The sequence below is a fragment of the Danio rerio genome, chromosome 13 (assembly GCF_052040795.2).
Source record: "Danio rerio strain M-AB ecotype USA chromosome 13, GRCz13ab, whole genome shotgun sequence".
NCBI classification, from domain to species: Eukaryota; Metazoa; Chordata; class Actinopteri; order Cypriniformes; family Danionidae; genus Danio; species Danio rerio.
Window position 1 is genome coordinate 26,444,815 of NC_141033.1, and position 26,686 is coordinate 26,471,500.

General features: G+C 34.8%; 2 protein-coding genes and 1 long non-coding RNA gene across 4 annotated transcripts in view; 2 read left to right on the plus strand and 1 right to left on the minus strand.

Moving 5' to 3' along the window:
- Positions 1 to 26,686, minus strand: part of cog2 (component of oligomeric golgi complex 2) — a 198,537-nt gene that overhangs the window by 5,986 nt on the left and 165,865 nt on the right. The window contains 13 exon segments of one of the 2 annotated variants that reach the window (NM_213354.1): positions 832 to 1,014; positions 1,093 to 1,244; positions 2,507 to 2,568; positions 8,087 to 8,226; positions 8,376 to 8,502; positions 8,601 to 8,725; positions 10,838 to 11,017; positions 11,135 to 11,243; positions 12,681 to 12,781; positions 12,875 to 12,955; positions 13,041 to 13,106; positions 13,237 to 13,398; positions 15,260 to 15,456. In NM_213354.1, coding sequence (NP_998519.1) covers positions 832 to 1,014; positions 1,093 to 1,244; positions 2,507 to 2,568; positions 8,087 to 8,226; positions 8,376 to 8,502; positions 8,601 to 8,725; positions 10,838 to 11,017; positions 11,135 to 11,243; positions 12,681 to 12,781; positions 12,875 to 12,955; positions 13,041 to 13,106; positions 13,237 to 13,398; positions 15,260 to 15,319 — 1,548 coding nt within the window. In that variant the 5' untranslated portion in view covers positions 15,320 to 15,456. 2 annotated transcript variants of the gene reach the window in all.
- LOC147841064 (uncharacterized) lies at positions 8,373 to 13,347 on the plus strand. The gene is made up of 2 exons (XR_015505966.1): positions 8,373 to 11,388; positions 11,915 to 13,347. It is a non-coding gene; the product is annotated as an uncharacterized LOC147841064 (long non-coding RNA).
- pgbd5 (piggyBac transposable element derived 5) overlaps positions 19,746 to 26,686 on the plus strand; it is a 38,135-nt gene continuing 31,194 nt past the window's right edge. The window contains 1 exon segment of the mRNA NM_001145605.1: positions 19,746 to 20,055. Coding sequence (NP_001139077.1) covers positions 19,746 to 20,055 — 310 coding nt within the window.

The following is a 26,686-nucleotide window of genomic DNA, read 5'->3' on the forward strand; positions in this document are numbered from 1 at the left end:
ATGATCAATGAATTGATTTGCACAGTAAATATAACTGAATGACTTTGTTAGAATGGGGGAAAATGTTAATAAAATAGGCTTGATAGATATTAAATTATTATTAAATCATATCCCACCACCCCTAGTACTTGTAAAAACTAATAAGGGAACTTAATTGCTTCATGCCCCATGTCCCAGCTTAAATTGATTGCGTGGAATTGGGTTCCACACAATTCACTCATGTTGTCCCAACAGAAATTGATTATGTTAACACACTGAACATAAAACAATTAAAAATCTCAAGAAACTCGTTGTTTCAGCTCATTTTAAATAAATAGTTTAAACCAGCAGCAAAACCATTTTTTTAGTGTACTGTGAACTCAAAACCTGTGTTTTCACTAAAACATAAGGATTACTAGCAAAAAGGCCATTACAAAGAAATGGTTCAAGGAAGATCCTCCATCTGTGAGTGAATGGCACAATATTGTAAAAGAGGTGTATGATATGGAAGTACTGACACTTGAGACAACAAGCCTATAAAATATATGCATACTGGGGTAAACAGTTGAGAACAATGTAATGTTTTAATTTTACCGTGGTGCTTTTATTTATATATTTCTGGAGCCTGATATGTAACCCTTAACAAAATTTTATATAGCAACATTTTAACAACCATAAATACGAATGTAAATAACATTGTATTGGGTGACCTTTGGCACCTGTATTATATGTCTTTTCTATTTCCATGTTCCTTTGAAAATGTTTTTTGTTCTAAACTGTTTTGAAAAAAAGAAAAAGGAAAAAAAAAGCATGAGGACTCTGTAAACTATTTTAAATGAACATTTGAATTACCTTTCCTTGTAACTTATCAACATCAGCTGCAATGAAGACAAGCTGTTTAGTAGATAAAACAGTGGGACCGCCAGTTTCACTGTCTGCATCCTGTGATGTGCGGCTGGATGTGGAAGATGCAGAGCTGGGAAGCGGCCTTACTGAATCTTTGCTTGCCTCTGTAGATGATGTTTTTGTTAGAACCTGTGAGACAAAAAAAGGAAGACATGAACAATAACTCTATTATTATGATTCAAATTCCTCTCAGCTGAAATGCATTACCTCGGTAAGAAAGGTGGAGTATCTGGAGATGAGCTGCAGAGTGAGTTTCCAGAACCGATGAGCGAGGGGTGGCAAGTACACCTGGTCAGTCCAGCACCTGCACACACAGCTCCACAACACCTCAGTCACCTGCAGGTGGAAGCTGCTGCCCACTGCGTTCACAAATACACAGAGCAGACTGGATGTCAGTGCTGATCTGTTACACTCTCTTAAAAGTGACAGCTTTATATTTATCATAAAAGGCAGGTCAACAGGTGTACAGAGAAGGATAGACCACACATCTTTATGATGCATTCATTGTCACATTAACAAAAAACACATTGGGCTCTATTTTAACGATCTAGGCGCAAAGTCTAAAGCACATTGCGCGTGTCCTTATCCACTTCTGCTATTTTAAAAATAGAAAAATTATCTATGCATCCTGGCACATGGTCTAACAGGGTTGTGCTTATTCTCTTAACGAGTTATGGGTGTATTTTGAGCATAACGGAATCAAGCTAATCAGAGGCTCATCTCCCATTCCCTTGCGTCAGTTGCGTCGCGCCACGGGGCATTTGCTATTTACATGGCAGACTTTGTAAGTGGAAACACAGAACGCTTCACTAGCGAGAAAATGGAGACCATCTGCAGCGCGAGGATAAAGAACGAGCCTCCTCCATTTGGCCTCTTTACTTTCTCTTTATTTTACTTTTTCTCTTCATTATTGTAAAGAAGGTAACAGCGTTGTACACTGAAGACACTCATTAGCCTACATATTTCATTTCATTTGTTAAGCACAAAGATTTGTTTTAAAACTATTTCTAAATTCAGTTCTAATTTCCAGCAAATGAATAAATGAACAATAATAATGAAGTGTGGTCAAAAACACAAAACACACGGCCTATTCTTATGCTCCATATGGTGACGCATACATCTCTAAAACCTGACAGGTGGACAAATGTGAACTTGTTTTTATTAAAACAAATATAAATATGCATATAATAAATAATATTGCCGAGATGAGGCATGGAGGCAGTGGTTTTTATATTTATGTAAAAAATAATAATTTTTAATCCTTTTATTTTTTCATAGATATTTTTGTATTGCTTTACATACTGTGTGTATTAAACAATGTGTAAGCGTTTTGGAGCTGCATAGATGCATAATTAAAATGCTCAGCACTGGACTTCAGACCTGTTGGTCAATGGCACAGTCTATTTCAGTTCCTTAAAATAGCAACGCACTAACAATGCACCTTAACACACCTCCTTTTTAGACCAGCACACCCATGAGTCCACAAAGTGGCACAAATGGACTTACTATTTAAACTACGTGCTACAAAACATGAAAATAAGGGTTGCACTAGTCTGAAAGTTGTAACAAATCGCACCAAACACGTCTTGCGCCAGCTGTAAGATAGGGCCTATTGACTGACCTGGAGTTGCCTCTAATCCATCAGCAATGGCACTTTCTAAACTTCCAGCAATCTCCTTGAAGCTAAAAAAAACAAAACACATTTAGGTCAGAATGTCAACAGATAGCAGTTATGTACAAACTTTCATCAATTTTATCAGTTAGGAGCCATACATTACAGACTTTTGAGCTGTTTTAACAACCATTAATTCTGTATTAAGCACAGATTAATTAATCATTCATGATCTAAAATGTCAGGCTGGTAATGAAGAATCCAGGACACAGATGCACAACTGACTGTGTGTAACCTCCACATGGGAGATGTATATTGAGTATATAGACATGAAACAAAGTGACTTTTAGACTTCCTATTAAATTAAATCAGAGAACACGTGCTGTCATTGGACTTTTATTCATTCATTTATTCATTTTCTTGTCGGCTTAGTCCCTTTAATAATCAGGGGTCGCCACAGCGGAATGAACCGAAAACTTATCCAGCAAGTTTTTACGCAGCGGATGCCCTTCCACCGGCAACCTATCTCTGGGAAACATCCACACAAACATCCACATACACACATACCCACACACACACCCACACCCACACCCACACACACACACACACACACACACACACACACACACACACACACACACACACACACACACAGACACAGACACGGACAATTTAGCCTACCCAATTAAAATGTACCACATGTCTTTGGACTGTGGGGGAAACCGGAGCACCCGGAGGAATCCCACGCGAAGGCAAGGAGAACATGCAAACTCCACACAGAACCGCCAACTGAGCAGAGTTTCGTACCAGCGACCCAGCGACCTGCTTGCTGTGAGGCTACAGCACTACCTACTGCGCCACTACCTCGCCGACTTTTATTTGTACCAATATTTAAATAAATATAATTTCAATACATTTCAAATTCATTAACATACAGCTATCGAATCTCCTCAGTTCATCTGTATTTACAAGGTATCGGTTTGTACAGAGACCCGGTATGCACACGAAGATTGGGAAAAATGGGTGGAGGAAAAAATAACTGGGTGATAGGAATATATATATATATATATTTTAAGTTTTTGCATTCCCTCGCAAAACTGTTGTTCCCCTCCCGTTTTTGCCAGGATTCTTCTGTATTTTACCATTCTATCCTGCTAGTTCTCCCGTATTTTTAATCTTGAAAGCATGTTGAAATTAATATAATGTCTGCATTTACTTTCTTTCAGTTAAAGATGTGCATCGATCATGTGCAACCTCTGAATCAGCGAATGCATGTATAAGCACTGACTGACGAACGTGCAAAGTATGATAAACTGATCCCAGATCAGCTTTTGTACACACCATTTAAAGTGACACCACTGTTATCAAACAAGTGAAGAGCTGCAAATGAATGATAAGAGAGGTGTCAATGCACAGATCAATAATGAAAGCATTTAATTACCTGTTAGTGATCATTTAAGAGAAAATTAGTTACGTTTAAAATAAAATATGCAGGAATTACATATTATAGTAAGTGTTTTTGTCAGACACAACAGACACCCAAATCCCAAAGTGTCCTGCACATTAGCTCCTCTTCGAATGGCATGTACAGAAGCTGATCTGGGATCAGTTTATCATATGGAACGCGTCCTTCATTCACTGCATTCACTGATTTAGAGGTTGCAGGGCGACGATCGATGCACAGCTTTTATTTAAATTTCATATGAATTGCAACATGCTTTCAAGATTAAAATATGGGACAAATATGGGAAAATACTTAACGATAGGATGATAGCAGGAAAGAATGGTAAAATACGGAAGAATCCCGGCAAGAATTGGGGTTGACATGTATGAAGTGAACAGGAAGTGGGAACGCAAAACATCTTTGCGAGGGAACACAAAAACTTAAGATATTTTTCTATCACTCAATTGTTTTTCTTCCACTCATTTTTCCCAGTCATTATGTCCCTTCCAGGTCTCTGTATGTTTGAGTAAAATGTTAATTTATTTTTGTTAAGGGAAAAAAAACATTTGAATTGTAAATGTCAATTAGTCTTAACAAATCTTTCATATTACACTACACACTGCTGTTTAATTCTAAAATCGGTATTGTTGTCTAAAACATTATATAAAAATGTCTGTAAACACAGCTGTGTATCTGTCAATTATTATTTTAACCAAATAAAAATATTATATTAAATTTAGACAAAATTTTATTAGTTTGCATATTTTGTTTGTTTTCTGTTATGTTCAATAACTAGAAAAACTACAGGTAGTAACACGGTTTCAAATCCAAACTGTTCAACTATAAAAATAAATACAGTAAAACACTGTATAACACAAACTGTATATAAAGTACTATTACTTTGGCTCTCGTTTTTGCTGATGATACACAAAGAATTGTTTGAACACTGTTATTGCAATATTACACAACAATTTTGCTTGGCTACTTTTCTCTCGAGAATGGCCAACAAAATTGCATCTGGATCCGGTCACCCTAATTAGCTGTTCACTAATGGCATCATTTCCCGAAGTTGCCCAGTAACATTGCTCTAAAAGTTGCCCAGTGTATCATCAGCCTTAATTCCAAGAAAAAGCAAATACAATATATAGGCTTTACTGGCTTAAACAAACTAAGATAGCAGTGGACTTTATAACCAGTGAAGATCAAACATCACAGAGCAAAAACTGTTCAGCCTTAAACACAGATCGATTCACATCCAGGGCAATTATCTCTCTTTAAATATATTGCACAAGATCACAGAATCCAAGCTGCACAGGAAATTAAAAAAAATAAATAAATCAGGAGTAAATCATATTGTTCCTATTTCTATTTTTATATCTAAACTATTTATTTCACAGGGCAGGGAAAGTTGGGTCACGGGTCAAGTTGGGTTATTCTGTATTGACCAAGTACACTAGCAAACAAATACAGCAGTGGAGTGGCATTTCTGGATTTTTGAATCCCAAAGTATACTTCAGGTTTTATGGTAAAATTGTGTAACACAGTAGACTAGGGCTGCACAATATTAGAAAAATCTGACATTGCAATATTTTGTTTTTATGTGATATATAATGTAATATAAATACAATTTTGTCAGATTGCTTTAATTACGCTTTCTTTAGAACAAATTCATTAATTTAGATTGATTAGGATCATTCTGGATGGGAATCAATATAATAAAATATAATAATTCTAAACAAATTTGATAAACACAAAAGAGCAAAGAAACAAATGAAAACAAAAACTTAACAGTCTTAGTAGTATTCAAGTACAGAAATTGAATAAGCAAATGTAAAAAAAACATTTTAGTCCACATCATATTAATAATTTCAATAAAATTAACCTTTATTAAAGATAAAAATGATTCAGTCTGTTTTGCTGCAACACTTTAAGCCATATCAGTGACTAACAATTCATAGGAGGGCTGTTTTAACATTCTAGCACAGAACAAATGTGGAAACCTGATGTAATTAATGCACTCAGACATTCTTCCCCAGAGTATTAAAGCTCTTTCTTTTTGTTTCTTGTTGTGCACATTAAAGGGGTAGTTTAAACTGCTATGACAATACTACAATTTAATAATAGGCATAATAATAATAATAATAATGTCCTAATCAATTATTGCTTAACCAAAAAATTAACAGATAGTGTAAGACAGCAGAATGCAGTTTGGGTAACTTTAGTGACTTTACTGGCAATTGTTCGTCTTGGTATCTTTCTTTTTTTGTCAAATTATAACAAGGAAAAAATAAATATCCACATTTAATTTATATGTTCAATTCAGCCAGCAGTAACATTTTACTAATGCACATTTTTATACAACTCTTAATACGCATATGAGGAAAATCTATTAAATGAGACAACTTGAATCTAATATTAGCAAAATGATCCTATTTACACCACCAGCATAAAGTGTAAACAACAAGGTACTGTATAAAACTGATTATAATCAAATGGGCCTTGAATATAAACGAAAATAAAGCTTTAGTAAAAATAGAGCACTTACGCACATTTATTTCAACGTTTAAATCAGCCACAAAATTAAAATGCATGTGTATGCGACCGCACACAGGGAAACAGAAAGTAACTCGAATAGTACAGTACCTTAAATGTCCAGTAGGTGGAGGGGTCAAAACCACAAGTGTATAGGTCACTGTACAACAATGACATCGTTTGCATGGACATCAGTAATCTAATTATTATTATCTAATTAAGACAATAATAAGATTAAGGTGTTTACTTTTGTTAAGTTGCTTTTTTAATGCTCCTTTCATGATCCCGTTTTACATGTTATAACACATAATTCGATTAATGTCATCGCGTCACCACACTATCCGCATTTCCTCTCGAGTTTCATGCAGTTTCGGGTGTTTCATTTTTAATTTGTCGACTTTAACGGCAGTTTGGCACTTTCACTTTTATTCGAGAACATTTTACGCATGCCCCCTGTGACAAACGAGATTTTTGGCTGCATCTATGACCTGCTGGAAGATTGTTGTTTTAATGGAAGTCCATACCACATGCTGAATGGAAGAAAGAAAAACTCCCCATTTCACAATGCAGGTGTCTGTGGTCTGCACTGACTCGGTAGGTGCAGAGAGTGTCAAACAGCCGTGTGTTGGTGTGTGTGGACTATTCTGTTGCAAAGCACGGCGGAAAGTCCTACATGGCAGTAATAGTTTGATTAAGGTGTTTACATGTTTGTAACGTTACCACACTTCAATAATGCGACTAAAATCGGCATACTCCACATGTTCCCAATCCGAAACTCCAATTCGATATCTCTTTAGTTTGAATATGACCTTAATCTGATTAAATTTATCAAAATGGCAGATGGTAGACTCTTCATGAGAGAATTCTCTTACTTGCATTAAAATCGAATTATTGGTGTCCATGTAAACCTACTCATTGATAGTGATTCAAAAATATATGTTTTGTGGGCCGAATCTCATTACATTATATATCAATTGCGAGACGGAGGGATGATGGAGGGGGAGGGAGCGCAAATGGCCTGCGGGCCGGTGTTCTAGAGTGGTAGTTAATTTCGATAGATATTTAAAGCTGACAATATGTGCTACCCCTGGAAATTAACTACTACTCTATTGAACAATGTAGAAAAAGGCGTAGCAGCTTCAAATGTCTATCAGAGAAAACTACTGCCTTAACAAAATGCGCAACCCCTGTTTTTACACCGTTCTTTAAGTAGGTAGTTCATTCTGATAGACATTTGAAGCTGAAAAGATGTGCTAATCCTGTTTTTTTTAGCTAAATTATGACAGATTGAGCTACTGGTAGCACATTCTGATGAGGTAGCACACAGATCATAGGAACACCAGCAGGTTGAGACCTCTCCTTTAAGCTCTCTTGAAATACTCACACAGTCACAGGCCTTAAAAACAGATGCAAATTATACATTTATACTCTGTTATAATAAAAACTTCTGCTCAACTAATACTAACTCAACGTTGCAGATCCGAATGCAAATGCAAACATTGTGGTATCGATGCTGAAACAATAGATTGTGCAGCCATACAGCATATGTGCAGTATATTTTTTAAAGTGGCATAAAAACAAAGTACACTTCGGGCTGAAGTCATCAGACTCACCGCAGCTGGAAATACACTGGCAGGTTCCATTTGTTGTGAAAGCTCTGGTAGCTTGGATGTGCTCGCAACCTCTTTACACTGGCCTGAGAACCACACTGCCTCTCAAACTTACGCACAAAATCCATGCTGACAGTGTATCTCTGCACGAATACAAGACATAAATTTAAAGACAAATAAAAAAAATTAAGACAAATTTTAACTTCAGTCAAAACTGCAAAAAAAGTTTTATATGTATCCTCCAAACTTTATAGAAAATATGAATGCACTTTTTTTTTTTTGCTTTGTTCACCTCATAAAACACATCTGGGTTTCCGGGATTAAAAAGAGAAGGGACTCTTTCCTCAACACCTCTAATGATTTCAGGCCAAACGGAGTTCACTAGGAAGTCGTATCCGGGAACAATGTCAGCTTTATCACTAGATGTGCATAAAGGGAAGCTCATTAAAATATATTGTGTATGATGTGACAACAATGGCTCAATGCTGTAAAAGTTTTATGTGAGTGGCAAACATACCTAGAGATTGCGCCACCGGTCACCTCTCGCAGAAGTCTGCAGTGATGAGGCACAAACTCTAACAGCTTTGCGTACATCACCTTAAGACCATTAGGGCTAGACTTGACAAACTGTTCAACTATAACCTGACAAAAAAAGAACAGTTGTGGTTAGAAGATTGCAAGGTTCTCCTTCATATTATGTGGACTTAACTACTATGCATGTACATTTAAATTGATGAATTGGTACAAAGCACTTATAGGGTGCTTTCACACTTGGTTCAATTGTCTGGACCAAAACCTAAGTTCCAGTGTCCCCGCTTGCCACCTTCTCAGTTATGTTCACACTGTCTTTTTTTTTTCTGAACCCCGGTACGTTTGCAGCATCGAGCTGCTGTTTTGTTTACGGCTATTGGTGTAGGTAACAGTCACGAAAGCCAAGCACCAAAATGAAAAAATATTATAAATGTTCAGAACATACTGAGATGTCTGCAGAAGCTTTTTTTTGGAAGAGACATCATCACAGTGTTTGTCTTGGCTTAGTACCACTTGTCGCCAAGGTACAGTACGTGATACACAGACACACACAAACACGAATGAACATTATGAAAATGATAGTCTGTTGTACAATTGGCGGTTCACTTCTGTTATTTGGTACGATTGCATTTATAACATAAGTGAACTGTATGAGAGTTCGCTTGAACCGTACCCCAGACCACCTCTTTCAGGCGGATCCGGGTACACTTCACGGGTGCGCACCCGAGTTGAGAAGATGCGTTCACATTAGCTAAACGTACCGTACTATGATGTCAAATGAACCCAGGTGTGGACCAAAAGTGCTAACGTTATTGTAAAAGCACCCATAGTGTAAACACTTGGTTTTTACATTGTTCCTAAAGTATTTTTAAAAAATGCCTGCATGTAATTATATTTCTAATTACACTGTTGACCCATACTTAAACCTACACTTAATTTCACCAATTTGGGTTGAAATAACCCAACATTTTTTTAAGAGTATACCCATACCATCAAAGCTGTCCCTAACCTTATCCGTATCCCACCTCAAAAGCAGTGTCCCCTTTTTTAATGCAATAACTACTGTACATACTAGTACTTGCCACAGAATATAATGTAGGATCGATTGCAAAATCAATTCAATCACACACACAATTATATTGTCCTAGATGACAATTGTGTGGTTTTAATACTTGGCAACTACGTCCATGATCAGAATGGAAATTCAGATATGCATTGCCACTGCTGCTGAGCCAGAGAGAGTGTGTATAGTTTTGAAATGGCTTCAGTGTTTTACCTAAACAATGTGGTTACTTTTTTGTTATTAAAAGTCAAATTACCACAGAAGTATTGGGATAAAGGTATATAGATGCAATATAAACACTGATATATGCAATACTGATCAAAAAGTGAATTATCTTTTAAAAGTAATTAAGTATAACTAATTTGGTGCTGGCGGTCTCAGAATCATTTACTCAAAAGATTCCAACAAAAAAATGCAGATTTATATAAACTTTCAAATAAGACATTATTTTAATTCAGTATAGCACAAGATAGGGGATTTGACTCAGAGTGCTTTAGTGAAAATAATTCTGTCAGCATAAAGGGGTAACACTGACAATAGTCTGTTGATTTTATCATTGTTTTCAAAACTATAGATCAGACCCTAACTCATATGTTAGAATTAAAAGGGAAAAAGAAGGAAAAAGTAGTACAACAGAAAAGGACTGGTTAGAAACATGTAATTCCCCAATGGCAAACTACAGGCTCACACCAATGAAGACTTTTTGCCCGGAAGAACACTATTTGATTTGGCGAGGAACAAACTTCACCAATTGATGAAAGTGAAGGAAAAACCTCTAGAGAAACCAGGCTCAAATTTAAAAAAAAAAAAAAAACAGAATGAGACTATTTTATGAAGTTGTAAATTTTTAAAGGTTTAGGAAGGCAGATGAGTAAATTTCTGTCGTGTGTAATTATGAATTACATGCATAGTTCTGTATTATACCCTGTTGACTTCTGTATTATAACCTGTTATAAGCCCTCAACACAAACAAATCAATAACATTTACAATTGTGGAAATACGCCCAAAAAAAAAAATAAATAAATTATATATATATATTCCAAAACAAGATATATTCCAAAACAAGCTGTAGGCTTCAGTTCCATTTGCAAAGTTCACAATACTGAGACTATCTTACTAATGACTGTGCAGCCTCAACTGAGTGATATGCAAAATCTACCTCATCCATGTACGGTTTGACTAAGACCTGTCCAACCAGCGCCTCTGCATCCCTGGTCTTATCGATGGTAGCATATGTCCTGAGGCAATGGCGTACGATATCTATGTTTGACGTCTGCAGGCCTTGGATCAATAAACCTTCAAGGGACTGCTGAAGCATAGCTGTGATACCTGCTATTCTCTGAAACGCAGAACAGAAAATCAGTAAGCAGACATATAATCAAAATGTTCTCATTTAAATTTGAAACGTGTCAAAATGGTCATGTTAAAAACACTTGTAATTTTCAAAAAAGCTCACCGGGCGGACTTTATCAAGCAATGGCATTCCTTTGCTCTGGACAGCATGAAACTGTAACTGGTTGAATTCAGTGGCAATCCGCTCTAAAATCTGACCTGCCAGAAGTGGACTGAAAAACAAACAACAAACTAGCCATTTGCAATGCTTAGTGTAGTTTAAATGCAAACAATAGTTAGAGGTTCAGAAGCGAACAAAAAAAGTGTGCTTCAGGGGTATTGAATGTGTTAACGATGCTCTTTAGATAAGGGATTTATGTGCACCACACTGTGTAGCTAGAGGTATTTAAAAAACATAATAATTTTAAATAATTTTCTTATACCATACATGAGATATATTCCAAAACAAGCTATTTAGCTGTGATGTACATTACTATTTTGGGGTCAGTTGTTTGTATTGTTTTATTTTTTTTAATGTACTTTTTACACATCAAGTATGACTTAAACTGATCAGAAGTAACACCAAAGACTTTTGCATTAAATTTTTATTTCTATGTTATTGACTGTGTTATGACAGTGTTATTCTGGCTATGCAATAATTTTTTATCTCAGACATGTCTTCACTGCTTGCACCAAGATCCAGGTCCAACTTCACATACATTCCATTGTATATATTTTTATATTCAGTGCTCGTATATATTATAGTTTACAGCAATTATCTTGTGTTTATTATTTTGTTTATTTTTACATTTCGTATTCCTGCTGAGCAAATTTCTTTCATTAATATCTTTATTCATCAAATAATGCTATCTGTAAAAAAAAAAAAAAAAAGTATCTTGATAAGTAAAGATTTACAAAAAATCATCAGTTCAAGGCACTCAAAAAGTAGGTGAAAAAGTTAAAAAGCCTTCATTAACATGGCTATTAACTTAAAAAACAGCACTCATATACACCGCACTGTGTAGCTAGTAGCTAGAGGTACTTAAAATAGCTACTAAATAATTATCTTATATCATGCATGGGACATATTTCAAAACAAGTTGTTTAGCTGTGATGTACGTTACTATTTTGGGGTCAGTATTTGTATTGGTTTATTAGGTTTTTTAATTTACTTTTCATAGAGCAAATATAAATTAAACTGATCAAAAGTAACAGCAAAGGCTTTTGCATTAACTTTCTATTCCTAAGTTATTGACTGTGTTACGACAGTGTTATTCTGGCTATGCAATATTTTCTTATCTCAGACATGTCTTCACTGTCTGCACCAAGGTCCAGGTCCCACTTCACATAGAATCTATTGTAAATATTATTATATTTAGTGCACACATGTACTATCATTTTCTGCAATTACCTTGTGTTTATTCTTTAGACATTAATTACAATCTATTACAATAATATTTCGTACATTTGTTTCTAACCAATGCAGTGTATGAGACCCCCAAAAAACAGAGGGATTTTAAAAAGCATACCAAGACCAAACCATTCAATAAATTACTTTTGCTTAAGTGTTTATTATTGAAAATGAGCTGAAACAACACAATTCTTGAACTTAATTGTTTTATGATCAATCCACAACATGACAACACCCTGCATTTTTAAGTCTAGCCCACCTGCTGGTCTCCAGTGATGTTGTATCTTTGGTGTTTTGGTGAAGAATTTTCTCAATCTTCTCTACTGATCTCACAACTTGAATCAGTCTTAACACACAGAGCTGCACGGGACACAATATTATTGATCAACATGTGTAAAGTGGTAAAATCATATTTCAAAATAAAATAAATGAAGTTTGCGCATCATGCCCTACCTTCTTTTTCTGAATATCATCCTGCTTGGACAACTGGGTGTCTATAGCTTCAATAACTTCATTCACAGAGGATCGTAAACTCTGTTGATGACAGGAACATACTTAGATATTGACTTGATGAAATATGGCCAATCCATAAATATTCAGGGATGTGTTAAGCACTTACCAGCACCTCTTCACGTAACTGGCCGAGTGGAACAGACAGCTGATTGAGGGCTTTATCCATCCCAACCTAAAACACAAATACATGCTTACATAGCAAAAATGACATAATCTTGCACTAGAAATAAGACATAAAGCACACTTTACAGTAGCACACAATTCTGCTGATAAAGTAATGTTAATAAAGACCAAAGACTTACAAGATTGGTGGAGAGGTTAACGAAATCTGCATAGTCTTTATTAATAAGCTCAACCATGGCTGTTTTGAGGAGTCTGTAATATTGCTCCAGATCTTCACGCATCTCCTCCAACTGGACACGCTTTCGGCAGTCAGCCACAAATTTGTCCACGTCGAAGTCATCCTGCATGGAAACATACAAATAAATATTCAAAAAATCAAGTAGAAATATGATGCTAAAAAATGTCAGAAATGCTTAAAAAATTTATTTATAAACAATCTGAGTTTCAATTAATTAGTTTCAATTCTGTTTGGGGTTTAAGAGAACAGTCAACCGTGTAAAAATATATTTAAGTATCAAGTTAATATTTCAGGACTCTTCATAACCACAAGAGAACTTATTAAACATGAATTTCAACTTGATAACATATTTCAGCTATACTCAGTAGAATTTTTATATTTGGCATGTTTGAAGATTTCCGAGATTTGAGATGATGAGGATTTCTGGTTCTGTGCACAATACAAAAAAGTTCAATAATAGTAACAATTGTGTTTTTAGATTTCTTTAAATGCATGTTTCTATATGGTCCTCCTTGCGTGAGGACCCCATTCTAAACTTGAAAACGCACAATTTTATGTAAAATAAAAGACAAATTAATAGATGTCTAAATACCATACATGGGTCTAAAATATTATAAGAAAAATGTTGTTTTTATTTAATTATTTTTTTCCTACTTATTATTGTGCTCTATTTATTTATTTACAGATTTATCTAGTGATAATTATTTTATTATTCATTTAAACCTTTACCTTATTTATTTTTTAAATTATGACTGTTTGAACTTGCACAATCTACTTTATTTTTTGATTAATAACCAAATTTTTATTGATTATATTTGTATCATAGGACAGCACGGAGGCTCTGTGGTTACCACCGTCACCTCACAGCAAAAAGGTTGCTGGTTCGAATCCCGGCTGGACCTGTTAGCATTTCTATGTGGAGTTTGCATGTTCTCCCAGTGTTCACGTGGGTTTCCTTTGGATGCTCCCGTTTCCCCCACAGTCCAAAGGCATGCGGTGTAAGGTGTAAGTAAGGCATGACGCTGGAAGGGCATCCACTGCGTAAATCATACGCTGGAAAAGTTGGTGGTTTATTGTGCTGTGGCGAACACTGAAATTGAGACTAAGCCGAAGGAAAATAAATGAATTTATGAATTTATATCATAATTATTTATTTTTCATCCCCTTTCCAGACTCTGGAAGAACAGTTTAAAAAAACTCTTCTTCTAAAATATGTTTTAACATATTTTGGTTAGGAGCGGCAGGGTGGTGCAGTGGGTAGCACTGTTGCCTCACAGCAAGAAGGTTGCTGGTTCGAGCTCAGCTGGGTCAGTTTACATTTCTGTGTGAAGTTTGCATGTTCTCCCTGTGTTTGCGTGGGTTCCCACAGTCAAAACACATGCGCTATAGGTGAATTGAATAGGCTAAATTGTAGTGTATGTGTGTGATTGAGTGTATGGATGTTTCATAGTGATGGGATGCAGCTGGAAGGGCATCCTCTAAGTAAAATATGTGCTGGATAAGTTGTCGGTTCATTCCGCTGTGGTGACCCCTATAAATAAAGGGACTAAGTCGAAAAGAAAATTAATGAATAATTTGGTTAAATATGTCAAAAAACTACATTACAGGAACACATTTGTGAAAATAGTTCGCTGGATTTGTAACCGCTAGGGGAAAAGGTTTAGATACATAATGTCCAATAGTTTTTCTTTCAAAGGCAAAATATCATTTTTAAACCGTCTGAAGACCGAATAAAAATATTAATCTCTAAATTAACGTTGTTTTGGGTCTTCAACGTTAGGCCCCCTGAACATAACGTAAGTAGATTGAGCCTAAACGGTGTACCAGTTTCCTGCCCAAACAGTAACGTTATAGTTAAAATATATATGAATACACAAAATGCAAATATACACATCTAAAGTTAGGTATTGTACAGCTGAATGCAGAGCTCTGTTGAGCTGATAAATGACTAACAGCTCTCTCACCTTCATAAATTCGTCTTTGTCGAAACACAGAGAATCCGGTGCCTTCGGTAAGGTCATCATTCTTTTAGGACGGGTCACAAATAAATAAAATCAGAAAATGTATTTAGTTAAACGTGAGTAGAAAGTGCTACATTTCGTTTAAATGACAGAGTAATCGATTCAACTTCCGCAAACATGGCACACGCTGACGAGTAGCTGGAAAATACAACCTCCACAGAGCCTGAAACAGAGAAGGATTGAGAGCAGCGCCTCACTGGGCAACCAGCGGTACAGTACTGCAGTTTAAATATAATCCACAAACCACTCCATTAATGAAATTATTTTCAGGTAGTGAGCAGCACAGGGATTTCATAATGCGCATACCCCAAAGTGAATTATTAAATATTTAGAAAGGTCTCAAAGTGTATCAAAATAGTGGAGTTTTAATGGTTACACACTGTAAACTGTTCACTTATAACCTACAGTGCTCAGCATAATTGAGTACATCCCGTATTGAAAATAAATATTTTAACCATTTTTCTGTGAATATAGACAATGTATTTTAATGCATTTAAACTAAACAGATTTATCAAACAGATATATTTATTAAAATAATATTTTAGTCACCAAACATATTTAGAAATTTAAAGATAATACAATAAAATTCCAATTTCCATTTTACATTTATTTATTTATTGTATTACTATTATTTTTATTTTTTATTATTTATTTTTTATTTTATTTTATTTTATTTATTTATTTTTATTTATTTATTTATTTTTTTTGCTTCTCTTGATTTTTTTATTTAATACTGTACTAGTTTTTGGACCATTATCATAAGTAATTTTGTTAGATAAGCTCCAGATTTCACTTCAATACAGATTAATCTAATGATTTGCACATAATATTGTAAAGCTTCCTGTTAAAAATATGAATTTAAAAGATTTGTAAGGGGTGTTCTCGTATATGCTGAGCACTGTATCAACATTTTTGGGTTATTTTTTTATCCATATATGTTTTTGTGTAGTCAAGTAGCTCTTTTAATCTTTGAAGTTAACATATCAAGCATCTAATGTATCAACATAAATGAATGATTTTTAAAGATTATATTAATAAATGAATATCATTATTTATACTATCTAAAGCAGAGATGCCCCAAGTTTTTCCTATAAAGGGTCAAAAAACAGAATGGATTGAGGGCTGTGGGCCAAATATATACCAAGCTGTATTACAATAAATTTGCCAAGGGGAATTTCCTAAAAATTTTGCTTTAAATCATATAACTAATGCAGTATAATTTAATTTTTTTAATGCTGAACTTAGGCCTATTACACTACAACTTAACCATTTAAACTCTGCGTCATCGACTTTCGCTTTCAGATTTAAAGGGTTAGCAGTGCACCAGACCCCCGTAAGTGGTGTCGTTTGAAAGTGTAGAATTTATATTTTATGGACATATGCATCACCTTGGTTTTCATTCTACTGTATAAAAGTAATTTACACTTAAATACACAGTATTTTGGATACCCGAGCTAGGTATTTTACATTGGTTCATTTTCATATTTTTTCATATGACACATGTACAAGTTATAGCTCAAATGAAAGCTGTTGCCGGTGCTCATACAGTTCTAGCATTCTTTTTGCTGAATTATATTCATATGCCAAACAGTTGTTGAATGAATTGTGGTGTTTCCATGGCGCAGAAATGTAAACAATACATTCATGATCAATAAGCAGCCCCAGATAGCACAGACAGCTGTCATCTCTTACCTTATGCTGTGCCCTTCAGGGCCATTCTCCTCTGTTTTTGAGGTGATGTGCATAAATAATCCTTTTATATGTCTAATGTGGTCCAAACACATTGAATTATGTTTGATCATACAAAAGAATAGTGAAATACGTAAACAAGGATCGGTCTCTGTGGCTTATACAGCATCTCTCATCAGTTGGAATGCAATAACTTTTGCATAGATTATGGTAGATACCTTTTTCTTTTTCCCTATGATTACAGAGATGTGCAGGAACCAACAAAATTAATTAAAGCAAGCTAGACCACACTTTCAAATTTGAGTTTATAAAAAAATACAAAAAGCGCCTCTTTTTTAGGTGTTCATTATAACACAGACGACATATACAGTTATTTTAAACACTTTCAATAGTGTTTTATGTAAATTCAAAGGGTTTTCTTTAAAATGACACCAAATTTTTGCATTTACACCTCTGCATGTGGATTTGAGAAGCTTTTAAATTTGGGTAGGCAAAATCCAGGTGGAAATCTTCAAATAGCAGCAGAGTTTAAGTGGATAAACAATGCCATTATAACACAATGGTATTCAATGCTGAATACATTAGTCAAGCTTTTCTTGCCTTTACCTTGATGTTTTATGCATTGTCCTCTGTCTGTTTTAATGTCTGTATGACAGTGTTTACATTTTAAAAGTCTGATTCATTTACAATATTTAATTGTATCATTTAATTTCAGGTGGCTTTTTTGTAGCGTACCAATAAAACAAAGAAACTAAAGGTTACGTTAAATTTGAAATGACAATCTCTGTCAAATGCATATTTGCATGACTATACATGTATTATCTTACCATTTCTAAAGACCTTCTGCAACCAAATATTATTTAAAAAAATGTATCTGTTTCATAAATCTGTTTTGTTCAAATGGCGAGGCAGTGGCACAGTAGGTATAGTGCTGTCACCTCACAGCAAGAACGTTGCTAGGTCGCTGGTTCGAACCTCGGCTCAGTTGGTGTTTCTGTGTGGAGTTTGCATGTTCTCCATGTCTTCGCGTGTGTTTCCTCCGGGTGCTCCGGTTTCCCCCACAGTCCAAAGACATGCGGTACAGGTGAATTGGGTAGGCTAAATTGTCCGTAGAGTATGAATGTGTGTGTTTGTGAATGTGTGTGGGGATGTTTCCCAGAGATGGGTTGCGGCTGGAAGGGCATCCGCTGCGTAAAAACTTACTGGATAAGTTGGCGGTTCATTCTGCTGTGGCAACCCCGGATTAATAAAGGGACTAAGCCGACAAGAAAATTAATGAATGTTTTGTTCAAATGCACCAATATATATTACCCATATTCCCTAAGAAATAAATAAAAATATAAAATTTCAAAATGGGGTGTACTCATTTATGCTAAGTGCTGTACATCATTTGGGCCTCTGGGGCTCACATTTGAATATTTATTTATTGGAAAATAAAAATACTTGACTTTTTGATACTCTTTCATTTTCAAACTGCAATACATTCATATTTTTTAATAGAAAGCTATACAATATTATATTTGTGCATATTCATTAGATTAGTCAGCACTGAAGCCAAATCTGGAGTTTCATTCATTCATTAATTTTCTTGTCGGCTTAGTCCCTTTATTAATTCAGGGAATGAGGGGATTCCCTCATTCCCTCATTCCCGGATAATTCAGGGAACCCAGCGGAATGAACCGCCAACTTATCTAGCCAGTTTTTACGCAGCTGATGCCCTTTTGGCCACAACCTTCTGGGAAACAAATCTGGAGCTTATCAAACAAAATTACTTACGATAACGAAAAATTTACATGTTATAGAAAAATATTAAATACAAATTTAAAAAATGGAAAAATAAAGAGAAGACGAAAAAAATAAAATATTTTTTTTGTGGACATTTTGTGGTTTGTAATTTAAAAATAATATTTTGCTTGAATTTAATTGTATTATCTTTCAATTTCTAAATATGTTTGGTGATGAAAATAATGTTTTAATTAATGTATCTGTTTAATAAATCTGTTTTGTTTAAATGCACAAAGATAAATTGCCTGTGTTCACTGAGAAATTGTTAAAAATATTTATTTTCAAAATGGGCTTTACTCAGTTATGCTGAACACTGTGTAAGCATTTTGCGTAAGAATGCATTACTAATACACAATTTCAATTTTCATTTATTTTTTTTTGTTTGTTTGTTTGTTTGTTTGTTTGTTTGTTTGTTTGTTTGTTTGTTTTTTGCTTTAAAAAATTCTTCCTAAACCCAGTTTGATGCTCTTGCATATTCAAACCGAAAAAAACAATACCTACTACAAGCCATCTAAATACTTCATCTAAGGCAGAACGAATATAATTCGTGTGTCTATAATAATATCCATGATTCATTCAGAGGTTAATCCCATTGGACAGCGCAGGAAGAGCAAGTCAGGTGATTTTCAAGGAAGCCGGAGCTTCATTCAGTCCTCCACAGAGAAAGGAGTCCGCCCGCTCGCCCACCCAACCCGGATGCAGAGCTCGTTTGTGGAGTGGTCAGTTGAGGGGTTCCACGAGCAGGATTGGGGCTTTTCAGCACCACGCACGGCGGACAGCTCCCACGGCGCTCACCTTTGTTTCCCCGCCGCTAGTGAGACCTGCGGCCGCTGTTCAGGCGCAGCGGAGGGGCTCGGCAGAGCAGACTGGATGCCGGATTGGACTCTTTTTAAGGAGGTCATTTGCATGCCGAAGCTCGCCGGGTGTAGCAGCTCAACGTCGGGACTGACAAACGATGGCGGAGTGTGGAAGGAGGGGACTGTCGCTGCTCGAGGAGGCGCGATCTCGCTACGAGAGCCTGCAGATTTCCGATGATGTGTTCGGGGAGTCAGGCGACGACAGCAGCGAGAACCCCTTCTACAGTACCACCGGAGACTCCAATTCGGATAACTACCCGGAGACGAATGCGGACGATGCTAGAGCCAATGAAACTCGAAGTCAGAGCTGCGGTCCTCCCGGCTCTGTGTCTAGCGGGCAGGCGCAGGAGGAGGGATGGGGCGATACGCTGCGGGACCTCAGCCTGCCTCACTACCAGGACACGCACGGTAAGTTGGAGTAACGGTGATGAACGCTGATTAGTGTAAATGCAATGCAGCTTCGTCCTCCTTGAGAGGCCTGCTTGCTCGACGAGTAATTAAGCTCACAGATGGGACTCTCTGATGACTACACTGGTTTGCTTTGATCTCTCTCATCAGATGGCTCCAACAGATGACACAATTCCTTGAAATATGGATCAGGGGTGATTATTAGCTTGCTTTGTGAATTCATGCATGCACATAGGGGACGTGAGTGAGCAGGCCAAATTTTGGGGTTTCAGTCCAGCTGAGGATGCTTTTTGTGTCTGCCAGACTTTGAGCAGCTGTGATTTTGAGTATGATAAGCTCAGTTTCAGGGCAGAGAGGGCATTTGCATGGGCGGATGAGAGGAGGCTCTTATTTCTGAGAATTTCACACTTTGAAGTGATAAGATGGCTCTTTCAGAGATTTAGTGCAAATGCTTTCTTATGAAGTGATGTACTGTGCAGACATGTACTGTATATTTAGCAAGTGTCAATTGGAGAGAACAAATAAGAACATTAAAACTGCAATAAAAAGTCAGACCTAATAGTTTATTGCAGGATAAAATCCTTAATGTTGTTGGCATTCAATCTCCAGTTCAGCTTCCATAGATTTCAGACTGCATGTAATTGTATGTGGTTTAATCTGGCTTTAGGAGATTTTAATATAAAGTGTTGCCTAATTTTATCTAAGCTCACAACTGTCTGGGCTTTAACGCCTCACTGAATGTCTGGAGAAAATATTCAGAACAAACATCGGTGCAGTTATGCTTTCATGAACTCAGTTTACCTGACAGATTTTGCATGACTTATCAATACAAAGACCAGTCAAATGCTTGTGGTTCCTCTGCCAACATGGCGATGCAAATCATCCAAACAAAAATAATAGTGTAATATCAAAAACTATTTTTAAGTTTGTAGACCTTGTGCCAACCCAGCAATGCAAATCATCTAAAAACAAAACAGAAAAATTATAATACTGAAATGAAAACTTTTCACTTAACTTTCGAAGAAACCTGGAGGGTAAAACATGCATACAACTGCAGTAGTCCTGTCAATTTTTTAAATTTGTCTCTAGCCACAAATATTTACATTAGGGTTTATTAAACTGGTGGTGTAAAGGAGTGCCAGAGGCTTAGTGCTAAATCTTTAGGAGAATTTCACTTAACAATAAATAAATAATTTAATTAATTATATAAACATTGAATTAATATTAACACATATTAGTATTAAAGAAACAAAACAATCCAACACACACACACACACACACACATATATATATATATATATATATATATATATATATATATATATATATATATATATATATATATATATATATATATATATATATATATATATATAATGGAATAATTATAATAGTAGTTTATAAAAATAAATCTTATAAAATTATATAAAATAATCAATACAAGAAATGTCTTTTAAAAATTGCATAATATCTTTGGATAAATAAAATAGTATTATTAAAACAGAAAATAATTAAGAATAAAATGAATAATAAAATATCAATTTAAATAAATAAACAAAGTCCAAAGTACAACAAATAATAATGGAACTAAATGAAAAATAAAAATAATCCCAAACAAATTTTGGACCAGTTTATTATATTGTTTTTTTTTCACAGTATGAATTGGGTCTTTATTTAATAAACTAAGTGACTTTTACATTTAGGATGTGGTTTTCTTTTAATCACTAAAATCATGGCTTAATGTATTAAGACCATATTAAAAGATTAAATTCAGTAACACCTTATTGATGATGCGTATATACATGCAAGCCGATGAAAACGAACACACTGTCCTAATACCATGTTAAGCATTTACTTTATAATGCCTTTTCACAGGAAAATGCCTAAAACATGCAATTTAGAGCAGTGCATTTATATTTCGTCTGAATCTCTTTTTCTGTATATTGTTTGCATTATCAGTGGGGTAATGCAAACAATATGCAAAATATTTTTATTCTGCGATATATATTTGTGGAGAGGTAAGCATGATCGAACACCCATTGAGGCGGGAGAGCATGCTCAGAGCCCAGCAGCTAATCAGCGGTCTAATCAAAAATAATAAACAACACCTGTTTATTCTAGTGATTGGGCCAGAGAGCAACCCTTCATAAGGAGTGAAGTAGCAACTGGGAAAAGAGAGAGCATAAACACACACAGCTACAGTGTTGTCGTGGCTACAATTTAAAATAAAATCTACTGCTGTCTTCTTCTCACCCTACAAACAAACTTTGCTACAATACAGCTATATGAATTCAATTTCACTAGATGTGTTGAATAACTATTTAGAAAGAATTTATAATTTTAGAATAATTATGGTGATTGTAGGGGAGTGCATAAAATATAAGGAATAATCTAAAAGCATAGATGAATTCAATAAATAAAAGACACATTTTTATATTGTTTTTCGAGTAGTTGAACTGTATTCAGGTATAAAGTAATTGAATAATCAAATGTTCAATAATACAGCATAGTCTTCATTTTATAACCAATTAAATAGAATTGATCAGTATTAATTTGTCAAATTTGTGTTATTTCTTAGGCCTGCATGCTTTTAAAACCCTCACACGCTCACAGGCCTCAAAAAACACTTGAAATGATATATTAAAATCCAGGCTCAATGTTGCATTTACTCGCAATGTGTCTACAGTATTGTGAATGTTCACATTGTGATATTGTTGCTGAAATGATATATTGTGCAGCCCTAGTCTGGTATATACTGAATTTGATCTATTATTTTTAGTCATAAACCATTTGCTCAAAGTACTTTAATAGCAGTCAGTGGAAAACTATAAATTTGCATAAAGTGCAAAACAGAATGTAGCTTAACTGTTTAGTAAATTCATTATTTAGTGGCCTAAGCTTACCTGAAGATCATCAAAATGCAGCAAACCCACATACAGTGCTCAGCATATATGAGTACACCCTCCACAAATCTCTCATATAAATTAATATTTTCTTTAGGATGCTTTACAATATTATATTTGTGCATATACATTAGTTTAGCCAGTACTGAACCCAAATCTGGAGCTAATCTAACAAAATAACATAAAATAATGGTTAAAAAAATAGTAGCAAATTTATATGTTATTAAGCAAAATTTAAAAAAAAATAGCACAAATCAACAGAAACAAAAAAAATATATACAATTTTGTTGAAATGATTGTATCTTTCTATTTCTAAAGATGTTGTGTGACAAAAATATTATTTTAATAAATATATCTGTTTAATAAATCTGTTTTGTTCAAATGTACATATATATTTTAACCATATTAATAGATAAAAATATTCATTTTTAAAATGGGGTGTACTCAATTATGCTAAGTACTGTACATGTTAACTATATTGTTATACTAGTATTATTTATTATTCCATATCTCTGATATCAAATGAAAGTTCTTACTAAATTCCCTCTCTGGGAAATGGAATAAAGTGGTTTCTTGCCTGTAGCTTCTGTTTAAATAGTTTAGTTTTTTAATGCCAAGACAAATGTAATGGGAAATATCCTGAAAAAATAAAACAGTTTTTCAGTTTTAGCCACACAAATAATGAAGGTCTGTATATTTCTGCCTGAATCATAGCTAGAGATAACCACATGTTAATGCCAGACAGACTTGCAAATGCTGCGGTTTACATAATGTGCTGGGAATCATTTTTGCCTGAATAACAAAACATGTTTTTGTTCCTGCAAGGATGGTGGAGAGGTTTGTCTGTTATTCTATAATATGTTCTGATCTAATTGCCATTTACTGTCAGTCTAAATACCGTCATAACCATGAGTGTGTGAAGCCTCCTGGGCATCACTGACTGCACAGACCCAACATATGAATCAATAGACTGATAATAATATCATGCTTCATGCCACTCAAGTCAAAGTGACCCATGAGCATGCTTTAAAGATGCAAGATAACATTTTTAGATGGAAGAATGATGCATAATGAAAAAAAAATCTAAATTATTTTGCGAATCAGTAATCTTCATGAGATATTTTCATGTTTGGGTTTGAGTGTATTCCAAAACGAGTAGACGGCGTGCTGTTGATGAATGACACATCTTTCCGTCGCGGTTGCTCAGAAAGTTCTGTCTGTCACCATGGGGGAAAAAAACTGGCCATCTGCTAACCGCCTTTGCTTTGGCTCATGCTGCAAAATCATGCATGAAAGGAGCACACAGAATCAATTCACAGACATTTAGCATTTTATGTTACGTGTCATTTAATGTGACACTTGTGGATGCTGACAAACAATGTTGCAATCAGATTGAGCTTTCAGTGCTGTTTATAAAAATGTTATTTTAGTATTTTTCTCTGGTACAGCACAGAAACTTATGTAAGGTCTATATTATTCAGGTCAAACTTTGTGCTCTTGCTACATCCTTTGCAACTGTGAGATTCAAAAAGATATGATTGTTGTTTTTTTTGTGTTTTTTTGGGGGGGAGGGGGGGGGGGGAGTGCATGAAAAAAGTGCTGGTTCTTCATCTCAATATTTCAATATTTCATCTAGCAGACTATGAAGCAAACCAGCAGCTGTTTTCTGAGAAGATTCACTGTAAAGAAAGAGAAATAAGTGTATTTGAATGTTTTCTGGGTGTGACTAGAAAACCTTCTGAATACAGCTCTTAAAGTCAGCTTATATAAAATAGCAGTGCAGCACTTTAAGTATTAAGCTTAAGAAAGAACAAGCAATTTTGTATGCTTTTTTCAATTTAAGCTTAGCTTTCTATGATTATAAAGTACAATTTATGCATTTCAGAAGCGATACGGCCATTATCTGGATTAGGCCACAGAGTGATATTACATAACACTTTGATTTAATGTCATGCCAGATTTTAATCTCTCTATCAATTTTCTGCTTCTTTCGATAGGATTTCTGACAGGCATAATGATAAATATGGATTTCAAATAAGTATAGTGTAAAAGTATTGTTAAATAAACAATCATTTAATGAACTGATCAATGATAATTACTGATGATTGGTTACAGTTCCTAAAATACACAGTTTACCATATACACATTAATATATATTTGAATCTAGATTTAGATATTTCCTTGCTTATTATGGAGCTAATAATATGCCAAAATAATATGAATTGTGTTAATCTGAATTATTAACAATTGTAAGTTAATAAAACAGAATATTATTCATTCATTCATTCATTTTCTTTTTGGCTTAATCCCTTTATTAGTCTGGGGTTGCCTCTGAATATTATATTCCATTAAAAAATGTTTTGAATTTGAGTTTAATAACTTGAATATTAAACAACTGAATTTTTTTTATCTCAGATTTTAATATACATATTTTCAAACTTCATATTTTGGTTCTGAGTTCATAGATTGCAGATATTGGGTTTGAAAAAATACAGTTTAAAGTTTTCAAGATGAAAAAAATTCAATATTCTAAAATTCAAAACCCGAAATTCAGATTGTGAAATTCAGATCGTGCAGAAAGTAGGTTAAGTGTCATCAACAGGGAAGAGTAGATGATCACCAAAAAGTGAACTAAGAATCACCTCTGCTTGATTCATGGTTGTGCACAGGGTGCGAATTACAGAGGCCTGCTGGGGTCTGAAAATAGGTAAAAATATGCCTTTTTTTATCTACGCATACCATAATGTAAAATCAAACATATGTATTTTAATAGACGCCTATGGTCGCACATAAAGGCAAAAATATCTGAAGTTTGAAAATACGTCCATAAAAAATCTTAATTGTGATAAATTTCAGAAGTTCAATATTCAAGTTATGAAGCTCAAATTCAAGTTAAGAAATTCAAATTCAAAAAAATTTTTTAATTGCAAATAAAATTCAGTTTCATTAACTTATAATTGTTAATAATTCAGATTCAACACAATTAAAATGGCTTTTAGAAGTACAGAACTTAGATTATTTCCCCTTAGGTGTTTTTCCCCACTGAACTACACCTCTTTTAAGGAAGTACTGTGCATGGACAGATGAATGAGCATACTGTAAGACACAGTGGAAAGGACTTTGTCCTGGGGGTGTTTTTGCGTTGATTTACGCGCTTCTTCAGAGCCGTAATAGGAGATGAGCTTCTGTTTGAACAGCAGCAGTTGTTGTTGGGTTAAGATGTGTGTCATATGTGACTAAATGAGCACATGACCCTTTGGAAAGCATGACAGAAGTGTTTGTTCAGGAAATGAACACATTTTTGATGGCTTGTATTGTTTATATTGGGTGTTCTTTTGTCATGAAAGAATAACAGGTTATAAATATTTGAACACACTTATTGCTCTCATTCAATACCAAAATTGCATTTCATACAGATGACTGGTGACAAACATGATGCCCCTACATTGCCGTGGGGAAGATTTATTCATTCTTTAAGTCATAAAATTGTTAGAAATGCAATGTAGGTTTTCTATGTTGTCTTATGTTGAATTGTGATTTATGAGAGGTGTAAAGTATGTACACTGAAAAAAGTGTTGCATCAACTTGCATGCAGAACTGTTGCAAACAGTTTGTTTGTGTTGAATTTGAGCAAACAAATTAAGTTTAGTAATGTTCAACTTAATTTGTTTGTTTAAATTCAGCCCAAATAAATTGTTTTCCACCTCTTAACATAGAGAAATTGAGTA